The following is a 14,250-nucleotide window of genomic DNA, read 5'->3' on the forward strand; positions in this document are numbered from 1 at the left end:
AGAACACTTTAGAACCTTTAAGAACACTTTAGAACCTTTAAGAACACTTTAGAACCTTTAAGAACACTTTAGAACCTTTAAGAACACTTTAGAACCTTTAAGAACACTTTAGACTGGTTTAGAACACTTTAGAACTCATTGAAACGTTTCAACATTTTTAGAACCATTTAATTCAATTCAGTTTATTTTTCCAGCTTCTTCTGAGGGCGACAGCGTCTGTGGTGGCAAGGGACCATGGGGCGGCAGTAGCTCAGGTCACGTGACAGACTCACAGGTCACATGACAGACTCAGAGGTCACGTGACTGGTCACGGTCCTGGACTGGACACACATTATGCTGGACGTTTGTCTGTTTATTCCAAAATGAAAATGACATTTGGACCTGTTTCTTTCTAGTGGAGCAGGTTAACCTCAATATTTTAAAGGAATTGTGCACTTTTTGAAAGAAGCATGAGACTTTCAGGACTGGATCATAAGGTCAATATTTGATGTGACTCTGGATCTGACCCTTGACCTGGAAACAGGATGTTCCAAAATGGCCGCCAGCAAATTAACCATACAGTTATTTAACTTGTAGGACACATAGGAACATGAACTTGGTGTCTAAACATAGGTTTTGAGGTACTGTGAGTCTCCTGACATAAAATACAAGGTCCCAAGTATGTCAGCCATCTTGGATTTTCAAAATGGCCGACACCAAAGTGACAGAACTACACATTTCAGCAAATAGAAAAGATAGAAGCATGATTTTGATGTCTAAACATGGGTTTTGAGGTACAGTGAGTCTTATAGCATGCACTGGAATGTTCCATGTATGTCAGCCATCTTGGATTTTCAAAATGGCTGGCTCCAAAATGACCAAAATGCACATTTTTAGATCCACATGACCGAAGCATTATTATGGTTTCTGAACCACTCCTGATGTGGAGCAGGTCCTGATGTGGAGCAGGTCCTGATGTGGAGCAGGTCCTGATGTGGAGCAGAGCCTGATGTGGAGCAGGTCCTGATGTGGAGCAGGTCCTGATGTGGAGCAGGTCCTGATGTGGAGCAGAGCCTGATGTGGAGCAGGTCCTGATGTGGAGCAGAGCCTGATGTGGAGCAGGTCCTGATGTGGAGCAGGTCCTGATGTGGAGCAGGTCCTGATGTGGAGCAGAGCCTGATGTGGAGCAGAGCCTGATGTGGAGCAGGTCCTGATGTGGAGCAGGTCCTGATGTGGAGCAGGTCCTGATGTGGAGCAGGTCCTGATGTGGAGCAGGTCCTGATGTGGAGCAGAGCCTGATGTGGAGCAGAGCCTGATGTGGAGCAGAGCCTGATGTGGAGCAGGTCCTGATGTGGAGCAGGTCCTGATGTGGAGCAGGTCCTGATGTGGAGCAGGTCCTGATGTGGAGCAGAGCCTGATGTGGAGCAGGTCCTGATGTGGAGCAGGTCCTGATGTGGAGCAGAGCCTGATGTGGAGCAGGTCCTGATGTGGAGCAGGTCCTGATGTGGAGCAGAGCCTGATGTGGAGCAGAGCCTGATGTGGAGCAGGTCCTGATGTGGAGCAGGTCCTGATGTGGAGCAGGTCCTGATGTGGAGCAGAGCCTGATGTGGAGCAGGTCCTGATGTGGAGCAGGTCCTGATGTGGAGCAGGTCCTGACGTGGAGCAGGTCCTGATGTGGAGCAGGTCCTGATGTGGAGCAGAGCCTGATGTGGAGCAGGTCCTGATGTGGAGCAGAGCCTGATGTGGAGCAGAGCCTGATGTGGAGCAGGTCCTGATGTGGAGCAGGTCCTGATGTGGAGCAGGTCCTGATGTGGAGCAGAGCCTGATGTGGAGCAGGTCCTGATGTGGAGCAGGTCCTGATGTGGAGCAGGTCCTGATGTGGAGCAGGTCCTGATGTGGAGCAGGTCCTGATGTGGAGCAGGTCCTGATGTGGAGCAGGTCCTGATGTGGAGCAGAGCCTGATGTGGAGCAGGTCCTGATGTGGAGCAGGTCCTGATGTGGAGCAGAGCCTGATGTGGAGCAGAGCCTGATGTGGAGCAGGTCCTGATGTGGAGCAGGTCCTGATGTGGAGCAGGTCCTGATGTGGAGCAGAGCCTGATGTGGAGCAGGTCCTGATGTGGAGCAGGTCCTGATGTGGAGCAGAGCCTGATGTGGAGCAGGTCCTGATGTGGAGCAGAGCCTGATGTGGAGCAGGTCCTGATGTGGAGCAGGTCCTGATGTGGAGCAGAGCCTGATGTGGAGCAGGTCCTGATGTGGAGCAGGTCCTGATGTGGAGCAGGTCCTGATGTGGAGCAGGTCCTGATGTGGAGCAGGTCCTGATGTGGAGCAGGTCCTGATGTGGAGCAGGTCCTGATGTGGAGCAGAGCCTGATGTGGAGCAGAGCCTGATGTGGAGCAGGTCAGGCGTTATCAGATGTTGCGTCAGATCCAGGTCACTCTCTCTTTGTGTCTGAGGTTTGCAGGTCAGTGGGACACGTCTCGTCTCTCACAACATCAGCTGGTCTCCACGGCAACCGCCTCCAGAGCCACAGGAACCACAGGAGCCCAGTCGGGTCAAAGAGAAGGTTTAAAGACCCAAACTGGAGGAACATGTGACGATTCTGAGGAAAATATTTAAAAACATTTGTGGAAAAAACATTGAAAATTTGTTTGAAGAAAATATAGAAAAGTGTCAGAATGTGGTCTTATGTCGTCTTGTGTGTGTCTCATTGTGTGTAAAGATGGTCATATGTCGTCTTGTGTGTGTCTCATTGTGTGTAAAGATGGTCATATGTCGTCTTGTGTGTCTCATTGTGTGTAAAGATGGTCTTATGTCGTCTTGTGTGTGTCTCATTGTGTGCAAAGATGGTCTTATGTCGTCTTGTGTGTGTCTCATTGTGTGTAAAGATGGTCTTATGTCGTCTTGTGTGTGTCTCATTGTGTGTAAAGATGGTCATATGTCGTCTTGTGTGTCTCATTGTGTGTAAAGATGGTCTTATGTCGTCTTGTGTGTCTCATTGTGTGTAAAGAAGGTCTTATGTCGTATTGTGTGTCTCATTGTGTGTAAAGATGGTCTTATGTCCTCTTGTGTGTCTCATTGTGTGTAAAGATGGTCTTATGTCGTCTTGTGTGTGTCTCATTGTGTGTAAAGATGGTCTTATGTCTTCTTGTGTGTGTCTCATTGTGTGTAAAGATGGTCTTATGTCTTCTTGTGTGTGTCTCATTGTGTGTAAAGATGGTCTTATGTCCTCTTGTGTGTGTCTCATTGTGTGTAAAGATGGTCTTATGTCTTCTTGTGTGTGTCTCATTGTGTGTAAAGATGGTCTTATGTCGTTTTGTTCTTTTGGACATAATTGAGGTGAATAAAAGTCACGTTCAGAACAGAAATAGTCTCTATGAGGCACAGTCCAGTCGCTCCTTCACTTCTTTCCCTTCCCCTCCTTAGGTTGTTAGCCTCATCAGCTCCGTTAGCTTTGTTTGCTTTGTCAGCCTTGTTAGCCTCGTTAGCTTTTTTAGCTTCGTTAGCATCGTTAGCTTCGTTAGACTTGTTTGCTATGTTAGCTTTGTCAGCTTCGTTAGCTTTGTTAGCTTTGTTAGCCTTGTTAGCTTCATTAGCCTTGTTAGCCTTGTTTGCCTCCTTGGCTTCATCAGCTTCGTTAGCTTTGTCAGCCTCGTTAGCCTCGTTAACTTTGTTAGCTTCGTTAGCCTCGTTAGCCTTGTTAGCTTTTTTAGCTTGTACGGTTCGCCAATGGCTCCGTCAGCTTTCTTTGTTTCAGTTGTCCTGGTCCCCCCAAAGTATGATGTTGCCACACCCAAAGCATGATGTTGCCACGCCCAAAGTGTGATGTTGCCACGCCCCAAAACATGATGTTGCCACGCCCAAAGCGTGATGTTGCCACGCCCAAAGTATGATGTTGCCACGCCCAAAGTGTGATGTTGCCACGCCCAAAGCGTGATGTTGCCACGCCCAAAGTGTGATGTTGCCACGCCCAAAGCGTGATGTTGCCACGCCCAAAGTATGATGTTGCCACGCCCAAAGCGTGATGTTGCCACGCCCAAAGTGTGATGTTGCCACGCCCCAAAACATGATGTTGCCACGCCCAAAGTGTGATGTTGCCACGCCCCAAAGCACGATGTTGCCACGCCCATGCTTCACAGTTGCTATGGTTTCCTACTTTGGTTTCATCTGACCATGTGACGTTCTCCCAATACTCTTGGGGAACATCCACATGCAAACTGCAGACACGCCCGGATCTGTCCTGGCTCAAGCAGGAGGACACGCCTGAGTCCCAGAGGCGTGGTCTGTTACTGACGGTCGCCTTGGTAACGATGGTCCCAGTGGAGTTTGAGTGTCACTGTTTGAGGTTGTGGACAGGTGTCTTTAATACAGGTAACGAGTGTGACAGAGCCCCCTGGAGGACACGCCCCCTGGAGGACACGCCCCCTGGAAGACACGCCCCCTGGAGGACACGCTCCCAGGAGGACACGCCCCCTGGAGCACGCTCACGTGTGACTCTGGAAACAGGAGAACATGTTTTTGAAGCTGGACGTGATGGAGGTCAGTGATGTTGTTGGTTTTGTTCTTTCCATAATCCAGGATGAAGATGAAGATGAAGATGGAGATGGAGAGCGCCCGGTGTCGGGTTCAGAACATCCTCAGCAGAACGTGGAGCTCTCGTTTCAGCCTCAGCTGTTTCTCAAAAGCAAAAGCCACAAATCTTTTCTCACATCAAACTGTTATTTCAGTTTACACAGATTTCACTCCATTTTCTCCACATTTTTTCCCTAAACTAGATTTTTTTTGTTTTCTAAATGTTTACAACAAATGAGAAACTTTTATTCTATAAATTGTCCAAAATTCTCCAATGATTTTTATTTTTCAATTTGAATTTACTTCAGTTATTCACATCTTTTCCAGTTGTTTTCCCATTTTAAAGGTGGTTTATTTCAGCGTTTAAATGTTTCTTTATGGCAGAAAATACTTTATTATTTGAGCAGCAGCTGCAGCAGGACGTGAGACACTGGAGTGTGGACACAGAAGCAGGACGTGAGACACTGGAGTGTGGACACAGAAGCAGGACGTGAGACACTGGAGTGTGGACACAGAAGCAGGACGTGAGACACTGGAGTGTGGACACAGAAGCAGGACGTGAGACACTGGAGTGTGGACACAGAAGCAGGACGTGAGACACTGGAGTGTGGACACAGAAGCAGGACGTGAGACACTGGAGTGTGGACACAGAAGCAGGACGTGAGACACTGGAGTGTGGACACAGAAGCAGGACGTGAGACACTGGAGTGTGGACGTGAGACACTGGAGTGTGGACACAGAAGCAGGACGTGAGACACTGGAGTGTGGACACAGAAGCAGGACGTGAGACACTGGAGTGTGGACACAGAAGCAGGACGTGAGACACTGGAGTGTGGACGTGAGACACTGGAGTGTGGACACAGAAGCAGGACGTGAGACACTGGAGTGTGGACACAGAAGCAGGACGTGAGACACTGGAGTGTGGACACAGAAGCAGGACGTGAGACACTGGAGTGTGGACACAGAAGCAGGACGTGAGACACTGGAGTGTGGACACAGAAGCAGGACGTGAGACACTGGAGTGTGGACGTGAGACACTGGAGTGTGGACACAGAAGCAGGACGTGAGACACTGGAGTGTGGACACAGAAGCAGGACGTGAGACACTGGAGTGTGGACACAGAAGCAGGACGTGAGACACTGGAGTGTGGACACAGAAGCAGGACGTGAGACACTGGAGTGTGGACACAGAAGCAGGACGTGAGACACTGGAGTGTGGACACAGAAGCAGGACGTGAGACACTGGAGTGTGGACACAGAAGCAGGACGTGAGACACTGGAGTGTGGACACAGAAGCAGGACGTGAGACACTGGAGTGTGGACACAGAAGCAGGACGTGAGACACTGGAGTGTGGACACAGAAGCAGGACGTGAGACACTGGAGTGTGGACACAGAAGCAGGACGTGAGACACTGGAGTGTGGACACAGAAGCAGGACGTGAGACACTGGAGTGTGGACACAGAAGCAGGACGTGAGACACTGGAGTGTGGACACAGAAGCAGGACGTGAGACACTGGAGTGTGGACACAGAAGCAGCAGGAGACAAAGTGAGTCAGAGTCAGAGTTGACCTCCCTCTGCGTCTGGAGGAAGTGAGCCCGGCCTCGTCGTGTGTTTAACCCAGAGACAGAGCTCTGAACTGGGCCACAGTCACAGCTGATGCCCCCTGCGCCTGGAGGCTCCAAACTGGAACATTTGATTTGATGACTCTTTTTTCAAATGTATAAAACGTATAAATAAAACAACATAAAGCATTGTGGACGTCCCTCATTGACATGTCTGTGCCACACATGACTTAACATTTAATTAATCAACTATCAAATATGAAATGCCCAGCAAACTAAAAATTATCAAAAATAGGGAATTTACACAAATATAAGTCTCAGACACACGAGAGCGTCCTCCAGGGGGCGTGTCCTCCAGGGGGCATGTCCTCTAGGGGGCGTGTCCTCTAGGGGGCGCGTCCTCTAGGGGGCGTGTCCTCCAGGGGGCGTGTCCTCTAGGGGGCGTGTCCTCCAGGGGGCGTGTCCTCCAGGGGGCGTGTCCTCTAGGGGGCGTGTCCTCTAGGGGGCGCGTCCTCTAGGGGGCGTGTCCTCCAGGGGGCGTGTCCTCTAGGGGGCGTGTCCTCCAGGGGGCATGTCCTCCAGGGGGCATGTCCTCCAGGGGGCGTGTCCTCCAGGGGGCATGTCCTCTAGGGGGCGTGTCCTCTAGGGGGCGCGTCCTCTAGGGGGCGTGTCCTCCAGGGGGCGTGTCCTCTAGGGGGCGTGTCCTCCAGGGGGCATGTCCTCTAGGGGGCGTGTCCTCCAGGGGGCGTGTCCTCTAGGGGGCGTGTCCTCCAGGGGGCGTGTCCTCTAGGGGGCGCGTCCTCTAGGGGGCGTGTCCTCCAGGGGGCGTGTCCTCTAGGGGGCGTGTCCTCCAGGGGGCGTGTCCTCTAGGGGGCGTGTCCTCCAGGGGGCGTGTCCTCTAGGGGGCGTGTCCTCCAGGGGGCGTGTCCTCTAGGGGGCGCGTCCTCCAGGGGGCGTGTCTTACCTGCTGCTCGTGGCTGGCGTGTGGTTTTCCAGCAGAAACTCCTGAATGTTCTGAGAGAAGACGAGACAACACGTGACATGAAGCACGAGACAGCGGCGTGTCTTGGACTTTAGAAACGCAGAGGTGTTTACGTGGATGAAGCTCAGCACGTTCCCCGCGCTCGCCTCCAGACTCCGCCTCCCAGACTCACTCTTCCTGAGCTCACATTCCAGAACGGCCACTCGTTTCCTCAGCTCCGCCTCCGAGTCCTGGAAACGCACGGGACAAAATGTGAAGCGCCGCAGCGGGACGTCCACACGAGGGACGTCCACACGAGGGACGTCCACACGAGGGACGTCCACACGAGGGACGTCCACACGAGGGACGTCCACACGAGGGCAGCACTGAGGTGACCAGTGCGGCGTGGTAAAGGCATCAAGACCAGCAGTGATTGACCGATAAACTCTAAAATGACTTTATTAGAACCACTGAATATGACTCAGAATGAGCTCTAACTGAGCATGTGCAGAGCCCCTCACTGCATCCTACATATCAACCTTTTACGTCAAATTTTTAGTCTCAGTTTAACCTTGGTTTACTCCTGGTTTACTCCTGGTTTAGACCTGGTTTAGACCTGGTTTAGACCTGGTTTAGACCTGGTTTAGTCCTGGTTTAGTCCTGGTTTAGACCTGGTTTAGACCTGGTTTAGTCCTGGTTTAGACCTGGTTTAGACCTGGTTTAGTCCTGGTTTAGACCTGGTTTAGACCTGGTTTAGTCCTGGTTTAGTCCTGGTTTAGTCCTGGTTTAGACCTGGTTTAGACCAGGTTTAGACCTGGTTTAGACCTGGTTTAGTCCTGGTTTAGACCTGGTTTAGTCCTGGTTTAGACCTGGTTTAGACCTGGTTTAGTCCTGGTTTAGTCCTGGTTTAGTCCTGGTTTAGTCCTGGTTTAGTCCTGGTTTAGTCCTGGTTTAGTCCTGGTTCAGACCTGCTCCTTGGGGGTCTTGAGCTCTGCGATCTCGGTCTCCAGCAGGTGGATGACCTCTTCATAGTCCATTTCCATCCCTCGAGTTTGTTTGTGAGCTTCTTCTGCCTCTTCCATCCTGGACCTGAGGACCAGGTTCTGCTCAGCCTCCTCCAGCGCCGTCTGAGAACCAAACATAAAGTAAAAGAACAGGCCCAGAACAGGCCCAGAACAGGCCCAGAACAGGCCCAGAACAGACCCAGAACAGGCCCAGAACAGGCCCAGAACAGGCCCAGAACAGGCCCAGAACAGGCCCAGAACAGGCCCAGAACAGACCCAGAACAGACCCAGAACAGACTCAGAACAGGGCCAGAACAGGGCCAGAACAGACCCAGAACAGGCCCAGAACAGACCCAGAACAGACCCAGAACAGACTCAGAACAGGGCCAGAACAGGGCCAGAACAGACCCAGAACAGACCCAGAACAGACCCAGAACAGACCCAGAACAGACCCAGAACAGACCCAGAACAGACCCAGAACAGACCCAGAACAGACCCAGAACAGACCCAGAACAGGGCCAGAACAGGCCCGTGAGTTTTACCTGTCTCAGTTGGTCCAGCTCGTCCTGCAGGTGGCGCTGTTCTCTCTGAGACTCACACAGCTGCTCCTGAAACACACATTTAGACTGAAACAGAGAACGAGGAAGAGCGTGACCAGAGGAAGAGCAGGACCAGAGGAAGAGCGGGACCAGAGGAAGAGCAGGACCAGAGGAAGAGCAGGACCAGAGGAAGAGCGGGACCAGAGGAAGAGCAGGACCAGAGGAAGAGCAGGACCAGAGGAAGAGCGTGACCAGAGGAAGAGCGTGACCAGAGGAAGAGCGGGACCAGAGGAAGAGCAGGACCAGAGGAAGAGCAGGACCAGAGGAAGAGCAGGACCAGAGGAAGAGCGGGACCAGAGGAAGAGCAGGACCAGAGGAAGAGCAGGACCAGAGGAAGAGCGGGACCAGAGGAAGAGCAGGACCAGAGGAAGAGCAGGACCAGAGGAAGAGCGTGACCAGAGGAAGAGCGTGACCAGAGGAAGAGCGGGACCAGAGGAAGAGCGGGACCAGAGGAAGAGCGGGACCAGAGGAAGAGCAGGACCAGAGGAAGAGCAGGACCAGAGGAAGAGCGGGACCAGAGGAAGAGCAGGACCAGAGGAAGAGCAGGACCAGAGGAAGAGCGTGACCAGAGGAAGAGCGGGACCAGAGGAAGAGCAGGACCAGAGGAAGAGCAGGACCAGAGGAAGAGCAGGACCAGAGGAAGAGCAGGACCAGAGGAAGAGCGGGACCAGAGGAAGAGCAGGACCAGAGGAAGAGCAGGACCAGAGGAAGAGCGTGACCAGAGGAAGAGCGGGACCAGAGGAAGAGCAGGACCAGAGGAAGAGCAGGACCAGAGGAAGAGCGGGACCAGAGGAAGAGCGGGACCAGAGGAAGAGCGGGACCAGAGGAAGAGCAGGACCAGAGGAAGAGCAGGACCAGAGGAAGAGCGTGACCAGAGGAAGAGCGTGACCAGAGGAAGAGCGTGACCAGAGGAAGAGCGTGACCAGAGGAAGAGCGTGACCAGAGGAAGAGCGGGACCAGAGGAAGAGCAGGACCAGAGGAAGAGCGTGACCAGAGGAAGAGCGTGACCAGAGGAAGAGCGTGACCAGAGGAAGAGCAGGACCAGAGGAAGAGCGGGACCAGAGGAAGAGCGGGACCAGAGGAAGAGCAGGACCAGAGGAAGAGCGGGACCAGAGGAAGAGCGGGACCAGAGGAAGAGAAGGACCAGAGGAAGAGAAGGACCAGAGGAAGAGCGTGACCAGAGGAAGAGCGTGACCAGAGGAAGAGCAGGACCAGAGGAAGAGCGTGACCAGAGGAAGCGAAGGACCAGAGGAAGAGAAGGACCAGAGGAAGAGCGTGACCAGAGGAAGAGCGTGACCAGAGGAAGAGCAGGACCAGAGGAAGAGCAGGACCAGAGGAAGAGCGTGACCAGAGGAAGAGCGGGACCAGAGGAAGAGCAGGACCAGAGGAAGAGCGGGACCAGAGGAAGAGCAGGACCAGAGGAAGAGCAGGACCAGAGGAAGAGCGGGACCAGAGGAAGAGCAGGACCAGAGGAAGAGCAGGACCAGAGGAAGAGCGTGACCAGAGGAAGAGCGGGACCAGAGGAAGAGCAGGACCAGAGGAAGAGCAGGACCAGAGGAAGAGCGGGACCAGAGGAAGAGCGGGACCAGAGGAAGAGAAGGACCAGAGGAAGAGCGTGACCAGAGGAAGAGCGTGACCAGAGGAAGAGCAGGACCAGAGGAAGAGCGTGACCAGAGGAAGCGAAGGACCAGAGGAAGAGAAGGACCAGAGGAAGAGCGTGACCAGAGGAAGAGCGTGACCAGAGGAAGAGCAGGACCAGAGGAAGAGCGGGACCAGAGGAAGAGAAGGACCAGAGGAAGAGCAGGACCAGAGGAAGAGCGTGACCAGAGGAAGCGAAGGACCAGAGGAAGAGAAGGACCAGAGGAAGAGCGTGACCAGAGGAAGAGCGTGACCAGAGGAAGAGCAGGACCAGAGGAAGAGCGGGACCAGAGGAAGAGAAGGACCAGAGGAAGAGCAGGACCAGAGGAAGAGCGTGACCAGAGGAAGAGCAGTTACACTTGTCGTCTCTCACCTGGAGTCTCTTGATCTCCTTCCTCAGCTTCTCCATCTCGTCCAGGTCATCCAACTCTGACAGAAAGTGCTGAAGACAAAGACCTGGTTTAGTCCTGGTTTAGTCCTGGTTTAGTCCTGGTTTGGTCCTGGTTTAGTCCTGGTTTAGTCCTGGTTTAGTCCTGGTTTAGTCCTGGTTTGGTCCTGGTTTAGTCCTGGTTTAGTCCTGGTTTAGTCCTGGTTTGGTCCTGGTTTAGTCCTGGTTTAGTCCTGGTTTAGTCCTGGTTTGGTCGTGCCTGTAGCGCTGGTAGTTAGCACTGGTGGTTAGCCCATCATGCTACACTCTGATCATTGCAGTTATTGATTATGACAGCATAAATCATTGGAGCGTTGTGATTGGTCCTCACACGACGCCTCCAGCTGACCTGACATAAACCTCTGACACGACACGATGTGTAAATGTGTCTCTACGATCGGAATATGAACCGTTTCATAATCAAAATTGTTCAAAAAAAAAAAAGATAAATTCTAGAAAACAGTTTGATGATGAGTAAAATGAATTAAAGATGTGCCAAATCAGGCCGTGTTCCAAAACTGTCCACTCTGGTCCAACAATCTGACCATCAGCAGCAGCAGCAGCAGCAGCAGCAGCAGCAGCAGCAGCAGCAGCAGCAGCAGCAGCAGCAGCAGCAGCAGCAGCAGCAGCAGCAGCAGCAGCAGCAGCAGCAGCAGCAGTAGTAGTAGTAGTAGTTGTAGAAGTAGTCGTAGTATTTTAGTACCTCACTGACGTTGACCTCTGGCAGTGTCTCAGAGTTTGGGTTCCTGCAGACAACCAGAGTCTGAGGAGACGAGGCCTGAGCGTGTCCCAGGGAGAGAGGTCTGTTCTGGGGTAAAGCTCCTGGAGGTGCCCCTGTGCCCTGTGGACTGTGAGGGTCCCGAGCCCCCGCACACGACACCGGACTGTGAGGGTCCCGAGCCCCCGCACACGACACCAGACTGTGAGGGTCCCGAGCCCCCGCACACGACACCAGACTGTGAGGGTCCCGAGCCCCCGCACACGACACCGGGCTGTGAGGGTCCCGAGCCCCCGCACACGACACCGGGCTGTGAGGGTCCCGAGCCCCCGCACACGACACCGGGCTGTGAGGGCCGCTGCCAGAGCCTGAGGAGAAGCGGCCACGGATGAAGGCGATCTCCACTGTCGGGTCTGATCTGGAGAAGTAGTACATTAGCATTACGTTAGCCTTATGCTAGTGTTACGTTGGCATAACATTTGCGTCACATTAGCGTTGCATTAGTGTTACATTAGCGTCATATTAGCGTTGCATTAGTGTTACATTAGCGTCATATTAGCGTCACATTAGTGTTACATTAGCGTCACATTAGTGTTACATTAGCGTCACATTAGTGTTACATTAGCGTCACATTAGTGTTACATTAGCAACACATCTGTGTTACATTTGTGTTACATTTGTGTTACATTAGTGTCACATTATGTGTTACATTAGCGTTACATTAGTGTTACATAAGCATCACATTAGCGTTACATTAGCGTCACATTAGCGTCACATTAGTGTTGCATTAGCGTCACATAAATGTTGTATTAGTGTTACATTAGCATGTCATTAGTGTTACATTATTGTTACATTAGCATCACACTAGCATTACATTAGCGTCACATTATGTGTTGCATTAGCGTCACAAAAGTGTTATATTGGTGTTACATTAGTGTCACATTAGCATCACATTAGTGTTACATTAGCGACACATTAACATTACATTAATGTTACATTAGCATTACATTAGTGTTACATTAGCGTCACATTAGCCTCACATTGGTGTTACATTAGCATCTCATTAGTGTTACATTAGCATCTCATTAGTGTTACATTAGCGTCACATTAGTGTTACATAAGCATCACATTAGCGTTACATTAGCGTCACATTAGCGTCACATAAATGTTATATTAGTGTTACATTAGCATGTCATTAGTGTTACATTAGTGTTACATTAGCATCACACTAGCATTACATTAGCGTCACATTATGTGTTGCATTAGCGTCACAAAAGTGTTATATTGGTGTTACATTAGTGTCACATTAGCATCACATTAGTGTTACATTAGCGACACATTAACATTACATTAATGTTACATTAGCATCACATTAGTGTTACATTAGCGTCACATTAGCCTCACATTGGTGTTACATTAGTGTTACATTAGCATCTCATTAGTGTTACATTAGCATCTCATTAGTGTTACATTAGCGTCACATTAGTGTTACATTAGCATCACACTAGCGTTACATTAGCGTCACTATGTGTTACATCAGTGTTACATTAGTCTTATATTAGTGTTACATTAGTGTTACATAAGCATCACATTAGCGTTACATTAGCGTCACATTAGCGTCACATAAATGTTATATTAGTGTTACATTAGCATGTCATTAGTGTTACATTAGTGTTACATTAGCATCACACTAGCATTACATTAGCGTCACATTATGTGTTGCATTAGCGTCACAAAAGTGTTATATTGGTGTTACATTAGTGTCACATTAGCATCACATTAGTGTTACATTAGCGACACATTAACATTACATTAATGTTACATTAGCATCACATTAGTGTTACATTAGCGTCACATTAGCCTCACATTGGTGTTACATTAGCATCTCATTAGTGTTACATTAGCATCTCATTAGTGTTACATTAGCGTCACATTAGTGTTACATTAGCATCACACTAGCGTTACATTAGCGTCACTATGTGTTACATCAGTGTTACATTAGTCTTATATTAGTGTTACATTAGCATCACATTAGCGTTACATTAGCGTCACATTAGCGTCACATAAATGTTATATTAGTGTTACATTAGCATGTCATTAGTGTTACATTAGTGTTACATTAGCATCACACTAGCATTACATTAGCGTCACATTATGTGTTGCATTAGCGTCACAAAAGTGTTATATTGGTGTTACATTAGTGTCACATTAGCATCACATTAGTGTTACATTAGCGACACATTAACATTACATTAATGTTACATTAGCATCACATTAGTGTTACATTAGCGTCACATTAGCCTCACATTGGTGTTACATTAGTGTTACATTAGCATCTCATTAGTGTTACATTAGCATCTCATTAGTGTTACATTAGCGTCACATTAGTGTTACATTAGCATCACACTAGCGTTACATTAGCGTCACTATGTGTTACATCAGTGTTACATTAGTCTTATATTAGTGTTACATTAGTGTTACATAAGCATCACATTAGCGTTACATTAGCGTCACATTAGCGTCACATTAGTGTTACATTAGTGTGACTCTTGTACTCTTGACCCGTGTACACGGGCGTGGGAGGGCATCTGACACAGGTGTAAGTGGGCGTGGGAGGGCATCTGACACAGGTGTAAGTGGGCGTGGGAGGGCATCTGACACAGGTGTAAGTGGGCGTGGGAGGGCATCTGACACAGGTGTAAGTGGACGTGGCAGGGCATCTGACACAGGTGTAAGTGGGCGTGGGAGGGCATCTGACACAGGTGTAAGTGGGCGTGGGGGGGCATCTGACA

At 50.4% G+C, this 14,250-nt stretch overlaps 1 protein-coding gene across 1 annotated transcript in view; it reads right to left on the reverse strand.

Annotated features, from left to right (window-relative positions):
* The window catches only part of stxbp4 (syntaxin binding protein 4), a 38,876-nt gene that overhangs the window by 10,593 nt on the left and 14,033 nt on the right, over positions 1–14,250 (reverse strand). The window contains exons 10-15 of the mRNA XM_072456795.1: positions 11,444–11,876; positions 10,687–10,755; positions 8,619–8,684; positions 8,041–8,199; positions 7,207–7,458; positions 7,076–7,125 (exon numbers count right to left, since the gene is read on the reverse strand). Of these exons, the coding sequence (XP_072312896.1) occupies positions 7,076–7,125; positions 7,207–7,458; positions 8,041–8,199; positions 8,619–8,684; positions 10,687–10,755; positions 11,444–11,876 (1,029 nt within the window). The remainder of the gene's footprint in view (positions 1–7,075; positions 7,126–7,206; positions 7,459–8,040; positions 8,200–8,618; positions 8,685–10,686; positions 10,756–11,443; positions 11,877–14,250) is intronic.

The sequence above is a fragment of the Eucyclogobius newberryi genome, unplaced genomic scaffold (assembly GCF_026437365.1).
Source record: "Eucyclogobius newberryi isolate DKJ021-1_F unplaced genomic scaffold, fEucNew1.0.hap1 SCAF_20, whole genome shotgun sequence".
NCBI classification, from domain to species: domain Eukaryota; kingdom Metazoa; phylum Chordata; class Actinopteri; order Gobiiformes; family Gobiidae; genus Eucyclogobius; species Eucyclogobius newberryi.